Raw genomic sequence first — 22,094 nt, forward strand, 5'->3', positions numbered from 1 at the left:
ATTCTTGTCAACAAAGTGCAAGATCTTTGTTTATACTCCAACTCTGATCATATGTTTTTGTAAAGTTAACATACAAAATGTTTTTAAAACCAGCTCTAAACATTGACACCGATGTTATTTTCAGACTTAGAGAAAAGTTTAGGTGATCAATTTGATATTATATTCAGGCTAAGGCCTCAAATCTAAATTATATTTACTCTAAATTTTCAACTTGGTTCTAAACATATCACTTGTACTGCAATTTTCATGTTACCACGGTGGAAAGTGGTTATGTTAAAATCCATTTAAGAGCTAGTTCAATAAGGCTACTCCCTCCATTTCAAGTTGTAAGTCGTTTTAGCTTTTCTAGATACAGAGCTTTTATTATGTATCTATACATCATGTATATTTAGATACATGGTAAAATCTATGTACTAGAAAAGTCATGACGACTTACAATTTGGAACGGAGAAACTACTCAATTAACTTCTTTAAACTTAGCTTCTCCTCTTTGGGCCGATTTCAATGTAAGACTGACTTTTCAACCTCTAATTAGACAAGAGATCAAGTGTAACAATGTTTCTTTTTTTGCGGGTGTAACAATGTTTCTTTTAATGCTTTTAAGTTTAATTTTGAATCAAAACTTAATTTTAAGCGTGTGCTTTGTTAAGAAACTTTGGATTTTCCTCTAATACATATACCAAAAAAAATACATGATAAAATAATACTTTGGGTGTGTTTGGTTTGAGAACAAGAGCGGATATCATATCGCCATCCATGGACTTCGGGATATGGATATCCATGCTTCCTGGATGGATAGGGCAAGTCATTTTTTTTGTTTTGATGGATGGAGGAGGAGAGTAGATGGGATAAAAATGCTTTAACTAACTGCATTTATATTATTTAAAAACAACAACTAATTATACACTAATAAATATGCACTAACACTAATTTTGTCATAATAATCACTAATTACAAATAAAATATGTTAATTAGCACCACTATTATCCTAATTGGCATAAAAACATGCAGTAATCAACATATTAGCATGTATCAAAGTTAATCTTGCCATCATAATTATTAAGCAATAGTATAACATCCTAATAATCCTTAATTATTTGCTAATGACAAAGATCGGAAAATATGGATGAGCTCGTGAGGCAATTTTTTGATGGTAGGGATATCTAGCATCTAGGAGAATATTCTCCTGTCAGGGATATCCATATCTAACTTCTGCGCAAACCAAACGCCGCTTGTCCATGGACCGTCATCTTTCATCCATGCATATCCATCAAACCAAACGCACCCTTTCTGGACCATGAATTTAGATGATTTTTTCTGGATTTTTCGAAACCATTTTGAGGCTAAACAACTTAACAAATACTCAAATATAGCATTATGAGCATAATATTAGTTTCAAAAGTATAAGAGTTATGATTGCAGATCCATGCAAAATAGGTCTTGCTTAGTTTTTGGCATGTATTTGAAAAATTTGAAGACTTTTAGAGATTCATAAATCTGTGGTTTTAAATTGACAAAGAAAAGCTAAAAAAATTAGAAAAAAAGGGACACACGCACGCCATTCACTTGGCGTCACTAAGTTGGAGAGCCACGTCGTCTGCCCTGGCGTGGCTCAACTGTCCTGTCACAACTGGCGTGATCGAAGTCAGAAATTGTGCTGCAACCTCTAGTGATAAAAAGGACTCGGTTATGAAAATTTAGTTGAAATAGGCACTTTTTAGTATTTGAGTTTATTTTTTGCTAAAGTATAAAATAAATTCCCCAAAACTCAAATCTAGACTAGATCTAGTGATGTTGGACCCGGTCAGCCCAAGAAGGATCCGCCTGCCTTAAATTTGACGTTAATCTCGACACTGGGCCGATCTGGGCCTGCTTCTCGTTCGAGTTGGACCACGCCAGAAATAAGGGTCCCGTTCGACCGTCGGTGTCCGCGGGCAGCGAACAATCGAGACAAACGGGAGCGGGGCGGCGGCGGCGAGCGAGGAGATCGAAGCAGCGAAGGAAGAGCAAGCGGTCGAGAGGATGTCCCTCCGGTCTCTCGGTTCCCTTCTCACCCGAAGGTTGTTGTCACCCGGGAGTGGGATCCCCCGTGCGCAGGAAAAAGGCACTAGCGCCGGCGGCAGGCGTCCCAGCACGCTCTTTCCACTCACTCGTGAGTTTATTTCACCCAGGTCAAAGCGTTTTCTTTCTTTAATTTGCGCTCGCGGTTCATATTCTCGTGACGGTGCAGAGGGATTTCGCTGTTGGTGATGACGCATGCGCTTATGGTGGTGTAGCCGCGGCTGCGTTAGCTGGATTGGTTGGAATTCTGTATTTCATGAAAGTTGCAGATGAGTCAGGTATGAAATAGTCTTCAAATTCCTCGCCTTTTGCTTTAATTTCGTTGTCCATACCCATATCTGTGCGTACCTATAGCCGGCGAGGTGACTAAGGAGGTGGTGGCTGGGGAGGAAGAGACTAAGGAGGTGACTAAGGTGGTGGTGGCTGGGGAAGAAGAGACTAAGGAGGTGACTCGGCAGGAAGCAAAGAAGCAGTTGGCTGGGGATGAAGCCAGGAAGCAAGGGGCCATAATAGAGGCAGAAACCAAAGAGCACAATGACAACGACTTCTCCTTGGAGGAGCACCTTGCTGAGATGACGAAGATGGCTGCTGCGCAGAAGAAGGCTCGTTATGAAAGGTCTTGCAAGAAGGCTGTCAAGGAGGTGACAAACAGTGAAGGCATCAAGGATGAGGCAGCCATGAAGGCACGGTTCGAGGAATGGATCAAAGAGTATGGCAAGAGATACAAAAACAAGGAGGAGAAGGCTTGGCGCTATGAATTGTTCAAGGCTTTTGCAAATATGGTGGACAAGGCAACTGCAGAAGGTGGGGCCGTCTTTGTCACAAACCATACCGCAGATTGGACCGAGGAAGAGTGCCAGTGTCTGTATGATAGTGATGTTGACTGGGATGACTACATCGATCACATCCGGTCTTTAATTGATAAGAAGAATGCCAGGGCCAAGAAGCCTAGCAGGGACTGACAGTGTGGTATGTTGTTAATTTTCATCTTTGATCCAATGATTAAGGATAGGTTCACTAAATTAGTTTTGAGTAAATATTTTTTAAGAAGGGCTAAATGATCACATAATCTGAAGATAATAGGCAATAAATATATTTCACAATTCTGATTTGGTTGCTAGTAGCAGGCTAGCATGTTGGTTAGCTTGGGTGTTTATATAAAATTCTTGTATTAAAAAAAACATAGGCTCACAATTTGAATTGGCAAAGCGCTTGTTACATTACATGATAAATTTGGAAATTGTGCTCCAGATATACCATTTGTGAAAGAGAGGGAGATCATCACAGGTCACACAATTGCTTAGCGCATAGTCAGACCTTGAAGGCATTTAGTAACCAATTGTTCTTTTTGGCTCCTCTCGTTTTGTTTATTTTAACCAAGTTTTAAGTAGCATCTCATTGATCAGTTTTGTCTTCTTTTCTTTTCTGAAAGTTTTTTTTGTATTTTGCTTTGATTATTCATTCAGCATGAAATTCCTTGTTCTAGTTGATAGCCATGGTAGTGGAATTCTGATTTAAAATCACTTAATTGTTTGATGTATATGTTAAAACGTGTTTGCATGATGCCAGTTAGTCGAGGTTATATAATGTTTTTGCTGTGATGTATGCTCTATATAGTGGTACCACATGCAGCTAATGAGTTTGCTGATAAGTTGCATTATCTCTGATCCAAATTCTTTGCTAACTTATCTAGACAAAAAAAGGTAAATATTGTTGACATGTATCATGCAGAACTCAGGTATTCCAATGATTCAACATTTTCATTGTTTTAACATTTACACTTGCAAGCGGTAGAGTCTTACCGCCTGTGACCGGAAGGTCCCGGGTTCGAGTCGCGGTCTCCTCGCATTGCACAGGTGAGGGTAAGGCTGGCCACTGACACCCTTCCCCAGACCCCGCACAGAGCGGGAGCACTCTGCACTGGGTACGCCCTTTTTTTAACATTTACACTTGCAAATGAGCTTGTGAATTTATCCAATGAAACATTATTTAACATTTCAGGTGGTATGTTCTCATTACTTAGTTGATGAGTTTATCTAGAGACCATACATTAATTGTAAATGGACACATTGTTATAAGCTTACTAAGCAAATGGAATTATTCTCAATGGCCAGGCTAGATCATATATGGATAACCATAGTACTGTACTTATTCACTTGTTTGATTAGATTTGAGTAAGATGTTGGTCATTACACTTTGTGGTTCCCTCTTTTTTCAGTACAGTTCCTGAAAGAACCACATCTTGTTTGCTTAAATTTCAGAAATAAATTGCAACTAATTGTTCACTGTTGCCAAATTTCCAGGAGACAGATGGCTAAGCATAAGGTCCAGGATGGGTGTCTGGAGGTAGTGAATCTAGCAGCAATTCTCACTCGGTTGTTTTTGGCAGCAATTCTCACTCTTAGAACTTGTAGCAAGTTGTATTATACCCAGGATATAATGTAACTGAATGGATGGCACACTGGTAGAAGTCTTCCCAAGACCTGAGGATAGCTGGATAGGAAGTACCCTAGTTTTGTTTTGCATGTTAACCTGCCACAAAGCAGATCCTTAAATCATGAACTGGATTGTTTACTGCCTGTGCACCCAAACAAGAAGCAGTAGGCTACCATATAACGACTGAGCTATTGTGAATTTCCCTAGGCTTGAAACGAACTCTATGTTAGTTTCGCAGTCTAAAGATCAAAGCAGACAATAATCAAAAGTTCACGATGCAGGGGGAAATCTACGTCTACCACCTCCGGAGTGTGTGTCAACGAAGGCTAGATTTGTTTATCAGTTTGTTAATGTCACACCCTGAGATTCCTATTTGTGGATGTGGATAGAAACCCCTAAATGAGTAAACGATTTATATTTTTATAGAATCCTCCAACCTTTGACACCACTTGATTAAGTCTAAATTTGTCCATACATTTCTAGAAGACCTTGTGGTTTGGCACACCTCCGAGTTACTTTTCCAAGATTTATTAAGAACTTTTCATATACCTCACTTCACTTCCTATGTCTGATGTAACCAACAAACACATAAGAAGAACTATTTCACAGGAATCGTGTATGAGTTTCACAAGAATCAGATCAAAGAAAAACGTGGGAATAGAGAAAATTTTCTACATTCTAAACAGGCCCGAAAATTTCCACATTCTAAACAGGCCCTTACAGAAAATGCCTGAAAGAACTTTCCATAATACCTCACAACGTAACCAACAAACATATAAGAATAACAATTTCACAGGAATCAGTTCAAAGAAAATTGCAAGAACACAGAATTTTTCCCATGTCCAAACAAGCCCTTAGAGAAAATGCCTGGAAGGAAGAACATGCCCAATTGTGGGTCAATAATGTGATACTAGTATTCTCTCCGCTTATATCTAGTAGTAATGTATAAAAAAATAGTACCACTCACTACCGAAAACTTCTTCCAATGCTTTAGCTCAACGTCTTGGTTGAATAGAAAATGAAGCAGAACATCATCAAGATAAAGCAAGAAAAAATCTTTATCCGCAAATATCAGGTTTGACATTTCCGATAAATAACAACCTGGAAAGATCAACCGTTTACTACATTTCTGGGTATTCATTCTCCACTATCATAGCTTTAGAAAACATGCATGTCACAGCATAGAAATACTAGTGACAGTGACAAAAGCTACCATTACATGTTCACTGGCAAAACAGCAGATTAAGGCATCATATACAAGGTCTCCACATGTAAATCAGAAATGTAGCCTGCTCCATTCCCTACTATACCTGCCTCCACATCACTGTATTACTTTTTTTTTCATAAGCATTTCAATTTGTGCTACATTTTTCCGTTCTGTTACCACCTTTCTGAGACAATTCAACTTGCTTATTTCTTACAGTCAATGATGGGAATATAGCCAAGGTAACGAGTGATTCCAGCTACTCCGTTCTTGTCAGCCACGCCTCGTCTGAGCTTTGCGAAGCCCCCATCACCCCACCAAGTACCCCAACTATTCTTAATCTTCCAGAATTTGTTTCCCTCTTTGTCGGTGCCATACCCAACTACCCGTACAGCATGTGAGCGCGCTCCACGATCACCATCAGCAGCAGGGCGGCAGTTGTGATATTCAATTATGCCATCACCTTTGAATCCTCGAAGATATGGGCAAACATCAATAGGTACTGCTACGGGTTGTTTCGCCACCGCTCTCATCAAAGCCTTTTCATTTGAATTTACATAATCGTAATCATCGATCTTCAAAACTACATCTTTCTCTCTCGAACGGCATTTCCCATGCCACAAGAGACGCGATGGGTATGCCTTGGCAGCCATGAGTCCATGATTTTTGGCATAGTCATATGCGTGGTACAGTTGGCCACCAGCACTGCAACCTTTGCCAAGGATAACCCGGACATCACCTTTATGCCTCATGACCCTCTTAGCACAGTCAATGTTAAGATAATCTACTGCTACCTTGTGTGAACACAATAAGAGAAGGCGGCGCCGAAAAGGCCTCCTGCTGTGATACTATAGCCGCTGCAGGTGCAGGCGCCGCACGGCTCACCTGCAGCACCGTAGCTACATGCAGAGGCCGGCGTAAAGTCAGTCATGTATGTTATCTAGTTACTGTTACAGCATGTGCGCTGTCCTAAAACTAGATAGATAGAGTTGTATAAATAGACTACTACGGCAACTCAGTAAAGAGAGCTCAGATTTGCCATCTTCCAGACAAGGCTTCAGCAAACGCTGGTGTCTTGTACTGTGTGTGTATGCTCTGTTCTCCCTTCTTCTTCTAGCTCTGGCCATAGTGTGTGGGGACGATCAACGCTTGTTCGTGGTCGGCACGGCTAGTGGGTGCTCGGCAACACTAACGGGTACTCGGTAAGACCGGTGAGTGGTTCACTCACCTGAGCCGGTGATCCTATGGGTCAACAAGTGGTATCGGAGCCGTACAAGCGCCGTCGCCAGACTAACTGCTAGCGATGACGGGCGGTTCGGAGATGGGCGACAGCATTGGCACTACTGTGGCTACCCAGCCACGACCGAAGGTCGTTGTTCGCACGGTGCGGGAGGTCAGTGGCACCAATTGGCCGACGCTGACTCGCACTAACTATGGAGAGTGGTCGGTGACCATGAAGGTCAAGCTCAGAGCTCGACGGGTCTAGAATGTTGTTGATAAGGGCACCGACAATGAGAAAGATGACATGTCAGCGTTGGAGGCTATCCTCGTTGCTGTACCGGTGGAGTACAAGGAGCCGTTGGGGGCGAAGAGCTCGGCTAAGGAGGCATGGGAGGCTATTGCGGCGATGCGCGTCGGTTCCGACCGCGCAAAGAAGGCGACAACCCAACTTCTGAAGCAGAAGTACGCCAACCTCAAGTTCAAGGATGGTGAAACGGTGGAGGACTTCTCCCTCCTGAAAGGTCCTAATGGCTAGAGGGGGGTCAATAACCTAATAAAAATTTCTACAACAATACTTAACAAAATGGTTAGACAATTATGAGGCAAAGCAAGTATTGCGCTAGCCTACTCAAAATGCAAGCCACCTATCACAATTCTAGTTTAGATAGTGTCTATTCACACAATAGTTATGACACTACCCTATGTTAATGTGCTCTCAAAGGCTAACTAAAGAGCCACACCGAGCAAGCTCTCACAACTAGCTACACTAAAGAGCTTGACAACTAGTTTGCGGTAATATAAAGAGAGTGATCAAGAAGGTTATACCGCCGTGTAGATGAAGGAACCAATCAATCACAAGGATGAATAACAATGAAGACCAATTACCTCATAATCAATGATGAACACAATGATTTTTACCAAGGTTCACTTGCTTGCCGGCAAGCTAGTCCTCGTTGTGGCGATTCACTCACTTGGAGGTTCACGCGCTAATTGGCTTCACATGTCAAACCCTCAATAGGGTGCCGCACAACCAACACAAGATGAGGATCACACAAACCATGAGCAATCCACTAGAGTACCTTTTGGCTCTCCGCCAGGAAAAGGTCAAGAACCCCTCACAATCACCACGATCGGAGCCGGAGACAATCACCACCCTCCGCTCGATGATCCTCGCTGCTCCAAGCCGTCTAGGTGGCAGCAACCACCAAGAGTAACAATCAAATCCCGTAGCGAAACACGAACACCAAATGCCTTTAGATGCAAACACTCAAGCAATGCACTTGGATTCACTCCCAATCTCACAAAGATGATGAATCAATGATGAAGATGAGTGGGAGGGCTTTGGCTAAGCTCACAAGGTTGTTATATCAATGTAAATGGCCAAAGGTGTGAGCTTCAACCGGCTATGGGGCTTAAATAGAAGCCCCCACGAAATAGAGTCATTGTACCATTTCACTAGGCACAGCGCGGGGTGACCAGACGCTCTGGTCCGATCGATCGGACGCTGGCCCTCAGCGTCCGGTCACGTGATTCACGTCACGTGTCCCCTGCTTCAAATACTGCCTCATGCACAGCAAGGCCGTCGCATCGAAGAAATTGGTGAGCCGTTCTACGGGGTTGCCGGCGCGCCGCTGCAGCGCGGCATCCAGGCGCACCAGCGCGACGCCGGCCTGGAGCCTGTCGGCCGCCATCGATGGAGAGGACACACACCTCTCCCGTGTTGGCGGCTGCCCATGGGGGCCGGAGGCGGAGCGGCGGCGCTCGCCCATGGCAGCCTGCGCGTGAGTGGAGCGGCTCTTGTCCGCAGCGGGCACCGCATGAGGTGGAGCTCGTCTACGGCAGCCGGCGTGACGGTAGCGACATAGCAGAGAGCGACGGTAGGCTCATTCTAATGGAGGCTGCTAGGACTTTGACGTCCATACACAGTTATGTATGTGTACTAGTCTGACAGTAGGCCCATGTACATTGGAGATGTAGGAAATGGCATCGACGAAGGATAGATAGAATTATAATAATAATTTTCTAGATAGACAAATTGTAATAGCGTATCTTCAAACTTGAAAAAATTGCAATGGCAGTGGATTCAAAAAGCCCTTTCTTCAAAACAACTACACAAAAGGTGGTTGTAGGAAATGTGGTGCCTACAAGCATGTGATCGTGATCCAAAAGGGAGGTGCATGAATTGGGTTAGGTAAAACTTTTCTCCTATCGCTTTGTTAGGCTTAGTACCAACACTGAAATTTGATGGTGGGGAATAACATGGAAGGTGGGATAACCCTACTTATGAGGCTAGTATTTGGGTCAAGTTAGGTCCAATGCCTTGAGCTCCTGTTCACCTCCAGTCCTTTCTCAAGTGGCCCTAAACCATCGCCCTTCCATTTGGCAAATTATCAAGGAGACATGGGAGGTTGGTGGCCAACTATGGAGACCGGAGACGGTAAAGTTTAGCAGAGTTTAGAATAATTTATCTCATGAGTTGGCGCAGTATGCCATTAGGTCTAGGAAGTGTCAATCCTTTTTTGCTTGTTTTTCAGAGTGGGTTTCTTCACTCTCTTGTAAGGATGTTACTTGAGGTTTAATAATTTTTCCCATTTGTAAAAAAGTAGAGGTAATACAAACCTCCCGGTGCAAACTACACAAGTTGGGAGTTCCCAGGCAACACCTAGCTGGCTAGGGACAAAGCCCCAAGAATAATAAACAAAACCGCATAGGCTTAGCAAAGAACTCAAGTGGTGAATCTTAACTTTTCTAGCGAATTCCCTTCCCTTCTCATAATCTAAAGCAAGATCTCACTTAGAATCCAAAGGTGAGAAGAGAGGGAGCTTTATGAATTCTCTTCAATGGCTTTAGCTGAAGTTTGGTCCAAGTAAATGAAGTGAGCAATGGTTGGGAGAAGAGTATATATAGTCCTCACTCAAACTACTCGTTTTTCTGAGAAAGTCAAAATTTTCGATCAACTTCCAACCAACTTCCGATCACTAGTATAAAAATGATTTTTAGCGTCAATCAAAATCAATCTTCAGGGGCGGTTCAAAAAACCGCTACTATGCCATCGATTGTAAAGATAGGTGTTTGTAGCATCGGGCATCTAACCGCCCCTGGAAAGTATTTCTAGAGGCAGTTCCATTAAGATATCTGCTCCTGAAAATTGTATTACCAGGGGGCAGTTGCAATATGAGAACTGTCCCTGTAAACTTATTTTTAGTGGCAGGTGTTGCACTGCCACCGTCCTTGAAACTATTTTTTAAAGACGGTTGTGGTAGTCCAACCGCTTATAATAACACATTTTTAGGGGATTCTACTAGCAAACAAATAAGTCCATCAATATTTGAACAATTTTAAGCTAGGCACCATAAGATATAGCATTTAAAAAAGACCGAAAGTAGTTTCATAATTTTTCCGAGCTAAAACAATTTTTCTATGAATTTCTAAGAGTAAACTAGATTTTCATTTTTTTTAATTGCATTATTTTTCTACATAAAAATATATTTGATTTTTGAAAATTTATTTCTATGATTTTTAGATTTTTTAAGTAAAAAATATTCTAGATTTGGTATTGGTAATTGAGACAGCTAATGGGCTAACCTTTTGCTAAGTGTTGATTAGCTAGGTTAGGTCCTAGAGCGAGGTGGTGAGCAAGGCTTGGACATGAATGAAGGGTGATTAATTCAATTGGAGCAAGCACATACTTGGAAATGAAGAAAGAGAAAACAAAACCCTATGTTGAAAGCAGAGGTGTATACTAGGGATTTTGTTTGCTGGCCGAGAGCAAGTGCATGATCGGGTTTAGGATAGATAATTGTATTATTAAGAGGGGACTAAAGCTTAATCAGTTATCTAAGTGCCACTAGGTGTAAAACGAATTTGCATATGCATTGGACCTAGTGACGTGGTGAGATGCAAGTGAAAATCCTTTAACTAATATTTGAAAAATGCTAACTCAGGGCCAAAGATATTGTTGTCATGTTGCACAATATTTGGAAAGTTGGTGCATTTGAAGAAGGGTTTGAAATGGAGCTTGGGGAAGTGCTTTTGTAGGCACTGGATTGGTCTGGTGTTAGCCTAGGCAGAATGCACCTAGACTATGACAGGTTGTGCTGACGGAGCTAGCTAGGGTTTACCGCTGGATTGGCCAAGTAGTCACGCACTGGCAGGGCACCTGACCATGCATGGTCATTGTTCACAGAGGGGGGTTCTCATAGTACTCATCGGATTGATTCGGTGTGAAAGCACTAGACCAATCTGTTGGCCTAAAAACGTTTCTAGACCTTCTCTAGTGAACATCGAATTGGTCTGGTGGTGCATTAGGGGTCACCACTAGAGCCGTTGGGGAGGCAATGGACTACTTTTCTATGGTCCAGCGGTTGCGTAAGCTACCGGATTAGTCTAGTGGTGGTAACATGGGGCACCAGACTATGAATTCTACAGGCGATACACGTAGTTTATAGTCCGATGGCGAAAGTCTGGCAGGCACAAGACCAATCTACAGCCTATTCACTTAAACTTATTAGCCTGGCTTACCAGCCATGGTACAACATTTTCTCTCACAACAAAACAACCGTAGCTAGCTTATCAGCCGCTAAAACGATCAACCGAACGGTCTGCTAGTTCCTATGCAGGCTGCCCATCTTGAGGTCTATATATATGGGATGGCCAGTACTTTGGACCTCTCTCTTGGTTCTCCTAATATTTTAAGCATCCTATAGCTTGTGTGAGCATCCAAGAACAACTTCCACTCATCTCCTTGCTAGTGATTGATTCAAAGATTAAGAGAGATTTAGTGCATTTTCTTTCTTGATTTACATCTAGTGGCACTAGCTCTTTGATTGAGCCTTGGTTTTCTTGTTACTCTTGGTGGTTTCTACCATCTAGATGGCTCGGTGGATTGGAGATCATTGAGGGGCGGTGATTGTTGTCAGCCTCTGATCAAGTGACTATAAGGGGCTCTTGTACTCATCTCCTAGTAGGGTCGAGACGATGGACTAGAGGGGGGTGAATAGTCCTTTCTTTAAATTAAATGCACCTGGCTAACCGAAACAAATACGGAAATAAGACTATCGGTCTAGCCAAGACTAGACCCCTCTATCTAAGTTCACAAGCACCTTATGAAGATCTTAATTAGGCAACAAAGGTGTCCAGGCTAGCTAGAGCTCACCTAAACAATTCTAGAGCAAGGTCACACAAACCTATGCATCTAGTACTTTGCACAACCGAGGGAGCTCCTACACAATCTAGTAAGCAAAAGCACAAACCTTATAAGCTCACTAGCAATGCTTAATAACAAGGCTACACAAGCCTAAATTATAGAGCACAAATTACTTAGCTACACAAACTAAGCAATGTGACTAACAAGGTTACTCAAACCTAAATTAGCCACGTAAGGGAGCTACTTCTATGCTACACAAGCAAGAATGGTAACTAGCCAACTACACAAGTCAATTAATTACAAGAGCAACTATACAAGTACAATGTATATGAAAGTAATTTTAAGCTTGTGTAAAGGGGATGCAAACCAACGGGAAGACAAGGATGACACGGTGATTTTATCCCGAGGTTCACGTGCTTGCCAACATGCTATTCCCCGTTGTATCAACTGCTCACTTGGTGGTTCGGCGGCTAATTGGCATCACCCACCAAGCCCGCACATCGGGCACCGCAAGAACCAACCCTGAAAGTGAGGGTAGCTCAATGACACTCTCTACTAGAGTTGCTCTTCGCAATCCCCACGAGGTGTGCACAATCCCCCTCACAAATCCTCCTCTAGGATCACCGCATAATCTTCTCACATGCTTCAATGGAGTCACAAGCCACCAAGGCATCTAGGAGGTGGCAACCTCAAGAGTAACAAGCACCACCGGCTTGTAACTCAATCTCACAATGCAATCGCACTAGAATCACTCACTCGCAATTGATTCACACTCTTGCAAGCACAAGTAAGTTAGAGGCTTTCCTAGCACTCCCTAAGCATGGACACCAAGTCCCAAGGGTGCCAAGCATATGCCAAGGCCGGCCACACACTCCTTTTATGGCCCCAAGGGCTAAAATAGCCGTTACCCCCTTCATCCTGATTTCTGCGCACTGATCGGACTCGCTGACCAGACTCACCCTAGAGTCTAGTCCAGAGTCTGGTGGCAGAGTCCAGTCGCTTCTCAAGCGCCACGTGTACTAGCCGTTCGAAGATGACCGTTGCTCACCAATGGCTAGCTCCCGCACGTGCATACTCCTTACCTAACGCGCCTAGGTCCAGCAACCGGACGCGCCAAGGCCGAGTCCAGTCATCAACACGCCTCTGCACAACTGACCGGACTCCCTTTTCTACTATGACCGGACTCGACTCTCCCAGAGTCCAGTCACTTCTAGAAAGGTTCTAGAGAGCTCTTTTGATGACCGGACGCGTCAGTTCATCACTGACCGGACTCTCCGTGCGTACGGTCATTCCTAGATGTGTTAAAAACACTGACCGGACTCTCAATCGGACTCATTGGTACTGACCGGATGTGTTCGGTCGTAGAGTCTGGTCACAGACCTTTCATCGCTAAAACGACTATAACTCTTAGCTCTAAATTCTGATTCGATGATCTTGGACATTTTCGAAAGCTTATTCAGAGGGCTACACAACACACTTGCATATTTGATCGAAAGCACAATGGATCAATGCAGAATTCCAAATCAAGAGCCATCCTATAGTTCGGAGTAGACCAAAAAACCTCTCTCTCTCTCTCTCTTCTCCAAATTGATCTAATTCAACTCCAACAAGTTCTCCTTTGCAAATCTGCCAATACCACCAAGTGTACACCACCAAGTGCAAGTGTGTTAGCATTTTCACAAATATTTTTCAAAGGATTAGTCACTCAATTCACCATGCCACTCGATCCTAGCAATGTCGCAAAGTTAGATCGCTCAAGTGGCACTAGATGACCAATATGCAAACAAGTTTGCCCCTCTTGATAGTATGGACCATCTATCCTAAACCCGGTCATCAACTTCTCTACACGCCTATGACCGGTGAAATGAAATACCTTAGGTTATACCTTGGCCTTACGCATTCCATTCCATCTCCTCCATTGTTGATGCAACACATGCACCAACTAATCACCAAATGATATGATCCACTTCATATCATCACGTGACCATATTGATTCATCGATCTTGACTTCACTTGCTCTTCACCATTGCTTCGGTCCATCGGCGCCAAGTCATCACTCAACTTGCCCTTCACACTTGCAACCGGTCCATCGAGCCTAAGTCTTGTCTTGATCTTCTCCACCTTGATCACATGACTTCATGTCATGTCTCATATGCAATGAGCTCCTCAATCACATGTGTGAGCTTTGCAACATCTCCAAGCCATTTCACCTCCATGGCAAAGGTTGCTTACACATGATGTACCTGTGGACTAATCACCTGTGTATCTCACATTAAACACTAATTAGTCAACCTAGGTTGTCACTCAATTACCAAAACCAAACAAGGACCTTTCATCCCCACAGGGGATCGTGAAGAGAAACTATAGTGGAATGCTCGTGACTTGTTGGAGTGCTCCTCGTGCTTGATTCTTGTAGCACCAAAGTTGTGGGTCTAACTTGTCACACTAGTGAGCGCGCGAATCGTCACCTAGGGACTCGCCACAACGTGGACTTATGTGGCCGGCGAGCAACTGAACCATGGTGATAAATCATTGTGTTCATCTCTCTTTCCCTTGGTGGTTTGCTACTACTCACACTTGTGTGTGTGTCTATATATATATATATATATAATAATATTGCTTGTGTGGTAGTTGCTAGCTAGTTGTTCTTGTTAGTAGTAACTAGTTGTTAGTTGCTCTGTTAGCTGTTGGTAGCTCTTGTGTGGTGTTTTAATATAGATTAGAAACCATTGCTAACAATTGTGTAGGCGATTGCTTGGGTGAAGCAGAGCTAGAGCTTATAGTTGCCATTAGGGTCAGTTTGTTATACTAATCAACTTTGCTTTACTCTTGTGCTTTTGTAGAAGAATTTTTTTATAGGCTATTCAAATCCTCCTTTAGTCATCTAGATCCTTTCAAGCCCGCAAAGCAGTAGCAGTGAGCTTTGGCCCGTAAAGCACCAGCACGCAGCGCAACAGTCAAGTCCTTTGCCATCTATTCTCTTCTTTGCCGTTGTCTCTCTCACCCTCCTCTCTTTCTGTCGCCAGATTGCATAGGCTCAGGTTGGCATGTTAATATTTCACTTGTCCGAATTCTTATGCAGTACTCCATCCGTCCCAACAAAAAGTGATGTTCTAGTGATTTAAAATTTGTCCCAGAAAAAATGATATTCCTGAGTTTTAGACACGTTGTTGGCCCACAAATCCGACACCAAATTACCAATTGAAGATGCGCTACTGATTGTTGCTTGCCTCGGATCTCTGCATGCTTGCATGCATCGCATGTTAATTAGGAAGTAAACCACGCGACATCCCTTCTTTTAAGGGAATCATGTGTGACATACTAAGGGTATTAAGGACATTTCTCTTCTCCACTAATCTGTCTGAAAAAATCCCAGAACATCACTTTTTCTGGGATGGAGGGAGTATGTTGAAGCAGGTGTCTTTGAACTCCGTAACTATAGAAGATACCCAAAATGAGCAACCAGTTTGGTGATGCTTGTAATGTAACAATTGATGATTCTTAGAGAAATTTTTCTGCCTAAAAAATTCCCTTTTCATCCTGAGAAGAAAAGGCCATAATAAGAAGACGAATGTTATATTTGTGCTCAATTATTGACCTCAGGTTACAATGGAAAGTATGTGTGTGTTTTTAACAGGTGGGCACAGGAGCCCCCTACCTATTTTTTTTCCTTTTCTATTAAATATGGTTATGTACGAATATACAGCAAACAGGAAGTACAAGGCTTCTAGGCCCAAAAAGGGAAAAATAGATGAAACTCTAGCTGTAACTCTCTCTCTCTCTCTCTCTCTCTCTCTCTCTCTCTCTCTCCACAACAAATGGAAAGTATGTCTGATTTGCTCTGATAAATTGTATTCAGGCATGACCTACATCATGTATCCATGCTTGCTTATCAACAAATTATATAATAAAAACTCGCTTTCCTGTGCTCCACTTCCTCCATTGAATATTCACCTTTTCAAGTGCTAGAAAATTAAAGGTAAATTTACCATGCTAACATTTATTCTTCTTTCTGTTGAGAAATTTTATAATAATTGGAATGTCCACACTAGGACTAGGAGGGAAGCAATCCAGTCACTCTTTCATCTCCTCCCTCCTCAGGCTCCGTTTCACACCTTCTAAGCAAAAATCAAGGGAGAATGAACCCAAGGAGGCATTTGGTTGATCCCCAACCCTGCAATCAACCCCCTTCCATGCCGGGGTTTCAATCCCTTCGCTATTTAGCTTCATTTGGACATAACAATGAGGGGGCTAGATTGGATTGTGCTTCTACACAACTCGGTGGCTATTGGAGTTGGGCATCTCTCCATTATAAAATCTTGCTTGCTTGGAGCATGAGTTCTTATGGAACCAATATGGCTCCAATATAAAATATGTCCAGTACTACTAGCGCATCTGTATACTCTATGTCACATTTCTTCCACGCAAAGTGCAAGCAGATCAGCCCTTTGTAAGGTTATTCATGTTTCGACTTCAAATTAAATAAACTTCAGAAGGAAAAGATCTACAGGTAACTGGCATCCCACGGGGCAGAGCAATGCTTTCAGGAGTAATATGTAATATGTAATAGGGTGTTGCCGAACCAGCGACCACACATGCAGGATTCAGAGAATCCGAATGGCCCAGGTTGCATTGTCCCGAGTCCCAAATATAGATACTAGAAATAAAGCACGGCCCAAGAGCAAAAGCGAAGTCTGCTTACATGTGCAAGTGGCTGCTCAATGTCACAGCCTCCAATGACTTGGTTTTTTCGATTACTATTAATAAGGAGCACAAATATGACGGTCTCCAACATTCACAAATGAATGAATATATCCAAACAATACAGACTCATAGTACTTACGAGACCAGATTTCCCCTTTTAAGGATAAACAAAGTTTACTTATGAGGCCTCTCCTCTGCTGCATCTCATCTAGCAACACAGTTACAATCTTCACGCGTTCAAAAGCAATAGGCAAATTCGAGATGATGAGCCAGGTTACTTTTAGCGTCGTGTTACTACTCCTAGGCAACAACTGGACCTCTGGCGCTCAGAATGAATTGGAGGGCATGCTCGCACCGTAGTAGTACGTTCTTGAGACAGACATGTCCTTTCTTAAATTGAGTTCAAAATTTTTGAATAATCAAGCCAAAATCTGGAGCAGTAAAAAATCTTTGGATGATAGCGAAGCTAAAATTTTGGCAAAATTATAACTTATAAGTATGACACAAAACGAAAAGAGAGAAAAAAACCGCAAAGATCATTGGCAGCTTATGTCAACCAGTCACCGTGGTTTTTTCTTTTGAAGGCAGACACAGGGGAGAGAGAAACGGTGTGAAAGATCATATACGAAGTAAAGCCTGGCTACGATTAAACAAAGTTTTTTCAAGTCTGTTTTTTTGATTGGGACGACGACGCAGCGTAATCTTTCAGGATGGACTCGTGGTGAAGAATGAATATGGAGCTGGAGAGCGACGAGGTAATTGATCACTTCACTGTTGTTCCTGACGACCTCCTCCTTCTTGGCATGATGAAGATCCTACATAGAGCCTGATAGTTTGAGTTTCTGGCAGAAGACTAGCTTAATTATCAGAAAAGCTACCAAGGAAGTCTGCTTTTGAGGAAAAAATATTTTTGAAAGCCGCTTGCTTTTCAAATAAATATATGCAACTTTTGCAACTTGTTTCTCAGAAAGGTTCTTTTTTATTTGACCACTGCTTTGGAACTTGTGCGAAAGCCACTATTAGAAGCCCGAACAAGCAGGGCCAAATGTAGACACTATCAATGGATCAATGCTTAATTTGGTTGTTATTCTCCTCTGGAAGTTTTCAAATGCACACCATATTTTTCTGTTCTAATAAACAAAGATTGTGTATGCAGAACTTTCTAAAGCCCTATTTGTTTTAGCTTAGGATTTTGGGTTGTACTACCTTCTTACAATTCCAAACAAACGAGCAGCTTTCTACACAGATTTTAACAAACTAGCTTGCCGGGTTAGGGTTATTGCAATCCACTCTCCAATGGCTTCTAACAGACTGTAGCATAGTACATATTTATCCCTAGTACTATTTATTAACAAGTGCCAGGGGAGTGGGGTTTGTGTTCTCTGCAATATTCTCACTTTAGAGAGATAAATGGGCTACGGTGCAAAAGTAAACACATCATATATATATATATATATATATATATATATATATATATATATATATATATATATATATATATATATATATATATATATATATATATATAGTGCTACTAGTTTTAAGATTTCGCTTGACTGCATGGAAATTGGAATATATAAGCACATCCCATAAGTCAAACAAATGCAGCAAGGAAGAAATGTGGCCAGTACATTCAGGACAAGTGGAGAATGAACTGCCAAATAATTTACTTTTCAATGGATAGGAGACCCAGAGCGCAAGCAGAGCAGAGGAAAACATTACCGGTGTCTGACGAGGATACTTCAACAGCCGTGGCAACGGAACCAGGGTGGTCGTCACGCAAGGAAAGGCTGTTGAAGGCGCTGCTGAATGCATTTGCAAGGCCGTCATGTTGCGACGGCTCGTAACAGTCCATTGCCTGTCGTTCAGCTTCAGCATTGGGAGGTGATCCAGAACTGAATGTGAAGCACGGCGGCACGAATGGCCCCTGTTGCTGAGGAGCAGCGATGAGTGGAGGCCCCAGAATATCAGAGGTTGGGGCGGCGGCCCCTGCCAAATGATTAAAATCAAGTCAATGGCATTATCAAGTTTGGAGCATGGACCGTGTAAGGCACTCGACAGTAGGAGTGTAGGACATACGAAGCTGAAGGAATAATCAAATAAACGCGCCCGGGAAGAGTTTGTTTGGCAGCGTCGGGTACCGTAAAAAGGGGTTCCCTAAGCAAGAACCGAAAAAATCACTTATACCCTGTAAAAATCGAAGCCAAGGGACAACTACCGGCAAACCCCCACCTTATCCGAGGCTCGGCTGGACCGCCCGGCCCACCTCGAACAATATCTGGGCTCACCCGAAGCGGGCTCGGCCCAAAATGAGAACGTAAGGCCTCGGACGAGGTACCGATTCTCCGATTCGCCCGAGGCTCCAAACGTAAGGCCTCGGACGAGGTGCCGATTCTCCGCCTCGCTCGAGGCCTCGCCCGTAAGACCTCGGACGAGGTGCCGATTCTCCGCCTCGCTCGAGGCCCCGCACGTAAGGCCTCGGACGAGGTGCCGATTCCCCGCCTCGCTCGAGACCCCCGCACGTAAGGCCTCGGACGAGGTGCCGATTCTCCGCCTCGCTCGAGACCCCGCACGTAACGCCTCAGACGAGGTACCGATTCTCCGCCTCGCTCGAGGCTGGCTCGGCAACTACCCCCGTCACCGCCGCCTCGACCGGGACGTCACGTCCAACTAACGCAGCCAACCACTCCCGCGACGTCAGCCGAACGACGGCTCGACACAGCGGAGTGACCGACGAGGTGGGAGTCGCATCAACGCCATGCCGTCCGGGACAGGACGGGGCAGGGGTTACTTGCTGTTGTGCTCGACAATGTGCCCACGACTGACACCTATGCAGCACTGTGATGCCTAACCCCACCTGCTCCAAGGACGGCGCGGCGTGGGGAGTCAAGTCCGGGTCCCTGTAGCATCGGAATCAATGTACAGGACCAACTGTTCCCCCCGAGCCTCGGCTATCCGCTTCGGGGTCTCAGTAGCCTCGGGATTCGCGCCCGTCGAGCCCCCACAATGGTTCAGCCTCTGCACCAACTGGGCCTCGGCTCTCTACGCTGTCGACATGCAGCGACCGGCACGTCATCCACAGTATGCGCCATGCCCTGCGTCAAGCCATCACAGGAACTCCCACGTCGCACAGGATCGGGCGTGACCGGCGCGTCGCTCCAGTGCGTCAAGGACAAAGACCGCTCCGTCGACCATGCCGCCATAGTGACAAGCTACAGGACCCGGACACGCCACCACTACTCACAAAACGCCACATAGCAATCCATGTACCCGCCCCCGTGCCTCCCTTTAACTATAAAAGGGAGTGACCGGGACCGCTTCTAGGGACGGGGAGAACACACGGACACACGCACACACAGACGGAGACATCACTCAGACAGACACACACGCGCAAGCAACGCGCAACGCTCTGTAATTCACACTCCTCCTTGCTACAAGAGATCAACATCTCAAGCAACCCACGCCGCTCCACGCAGAGACCTAGGACTAGCTCCCTCTCTCGTCCAGCTTGTAAACCCCTACTACAAGCACCTCGGTGCAAGGAATACAAAATCGCTCTCTCAGACTAGACGTAGGGCACCCATTGCCTGAACTAGTATAAACCTTGTGTCTCTTTGCATCACCATCCGGGATTATGGGCACGCAGTACACTTTCACTAGCCGGTTGAGGGCCCGCCGGTCCAAAACACCGACAGTTGGGCGCCAAGTAGGGGCCATACTGCGTGTCAGCTTCGTCATCCCAACAAGTTCCGGATAGCAGACCCCGTGCGACCACTGCGTCTCGGCATGGTGATCTAGGTTCGGGAGCCTAGAGTTCATGTCTCTAGGATGTGAGTACGATATGGTACTCTTCACACCCAGAGCCCCACCAACCGACGACGACACCACGCACCAGCAGCCCAGGCACAGGCGGCAACCGGGCCGCCGCCCTCGTCACGCTCGCCAGGCACGACGCGGGTGGGACCACCCTGACATCGCACAAGCTCAGGGCGACGCACTACGCTCCGCCGGTGCCCCATGCCTGGCTGTTGGTACAGAGTCCCTGGTTGGGGACCTGTCCAGCCTAAGCCTGGGCAAGGGAAAGACGCTGGTGGCACGCAGCGACGCCCCGTCATCAAGCTCTACCCCACCACCTCCTGAGGAGTCGCCTCCGACGGAGCGGAGCCCGGCGATGACACCATCCCCGTACCCCTTTGAGTTTGGCAATACCGCCGCCGCCTACCAACATTTTGCCCTCGACCTCATCACCACAATGTCGACCCACACCCACGCTGACTCCTCGGAGGAGGATGAGGCGTGGGTCGAAGCGGACTTCTCCAGGCTTCGTGACCCTGAAGCCATGCGCCGCTTCCTAGCCGGGAGCGACTACTGCTTCAACTACTCTGACTCCGATGACGAAGACACTTATGACCCCACTCGTGAGTGCTTCCATGTTGAGCTCAGGATGCTGAGCATGGGTGATGAGGATGAAGGGGCAGGTGCTCACTCCCCGACCCCCGAGGGGGCGGGCGACGCCGCACCTCCACGCATCGAGCCCCGGGCAACGTGGAACGAGAACCTTGCCCCCGAGGAACTTTGATGTCTAGACCTAGAGCAACTCCATGAGCTTCAGGCCAAGGTCGAACAAGACCGACTCCTTCTGCAGCAGCTCCGAGACACTCTCGAGCAAGAGCAGCGGGGTCGCGGTGATGGCGGAGCAGCCCGACGAAGGGCTCACGACGTCAACCGCCGCATTAACAACGACGAAGGGGACAATCAACCCCCTATCTTCCATCACGCTAGCCAGAACGTCGCGGCAGCGGCGATGCTACTCCGAACAATGCCCGAACCCTCTACCACGGAGGGGCGATAGGCCCGCGGTGAGCTCTGGGACCTCCTCGAGACCGCCACGGTACAGCAGGCCGAAAGTTCCGCCTCTCGACGGTGCGGAGGCGCCTCAGAACTTCCCACGGCACCGCCTCGGCAGGATAGGGAGGCCTCGGTTTGTCCCGAGCCCGCTCGGGCACCGACAGCCAACAAGGCCCCCTCGGTGCACGACCGCCTCGGCAACCGACGCGAGGCGCAAGGCGACCACGATGTGGTCAGCAGGCGACGGCGCCACAACAACGAGGGGCCCGCCCAAGGCTACCCCCGCACCTAAGGCGGTTGCTACGATAGTGAGGAGGACCATAGTCCTTCTCCTAGGCCACCTGGCCCTCGAGTCTTTCAGCAAGGCTATCCACGGCGCTCACTTTCCTAGCCCAGTTTCGACAACCGGCCAACCTCGCAAAGTACAGCAGCGAGACCAACCCCGAGCTTGTGGCTGGCTGATTACCGCCTAGC

The 22,094-nt window shown here is 45.4% G+C and overlaps 1 protein-coding gene across 1 annotated transcript; it reads left to right on the forward strand.

Annotated features, from left to right (window-relative positions):
• Window positions 1-1,943: 1,943 nt before the first annotated feature.
• Window positions 1,944-4,646, forward strand: LOC136513935 (uncharacterized). Its single transcript, XM_066507910.1, has 4 exons — window positions 1,944-2,152; window positions 2,277-2,339; window positions 2,416-3,030; window positions 4,365-4,646. The coding sequence occupies exons 1-3, from the start codon at window positions 2,023-2,025 to the stop codon at window positions 3,021-3,023; spliced, it is 801 nt and encodes a 266-aa protein (XP_066364007.1). The 5' UTR covers window positions 1,944-2,022; the 3' UTR covers window positions 3,024-3,030; window positions 4,365-4,646.
• The last annotated feature ends 17,448 nt before the right edge of the window (window positions 4,647-22,094 follow it).

Source organism: Miscanthus floridulus, chromosome 16, assembly GCF_019320115.1.
Source record: "Miscanthus floridulus cultivar M001 chromosome 16, ASM1932011v1, whole genome shotgun sequence".
Classification (NCBI taxonomy): domain Eukaryota; kingdom Viridiplantae; phylum Streptophyta; class Magnoliopsida; order Poales; family Poaceae; genus Miscanthus; species Miscanthus floridulus.

Bases quoted from the DNA above. Each gene is read 5' to 3' on its own strand.
- LOC136513935 (XM_066507910.1), top strand. From the start codon at position 2,023: ATGTCCCTCCGGTCTCTCGGTTCCCTTCTCACCCGAAGGTTGTTGTCA. The intron at 2,153-2,276 runs GTGAGTTTATTT...ATGGTGGTGTAG, and splicing joins CACGCTCTTTCCACTCACTC to CCGCGGCTGCGTTAGCTGGA. The intron at 2,340-2,415 runs GTATGAAATAGT...GCGTACCTATAG, and splicing joins GAAAGTTGCAGATGAGTCAG to CCGGCGAGGTGACTAAGGAG.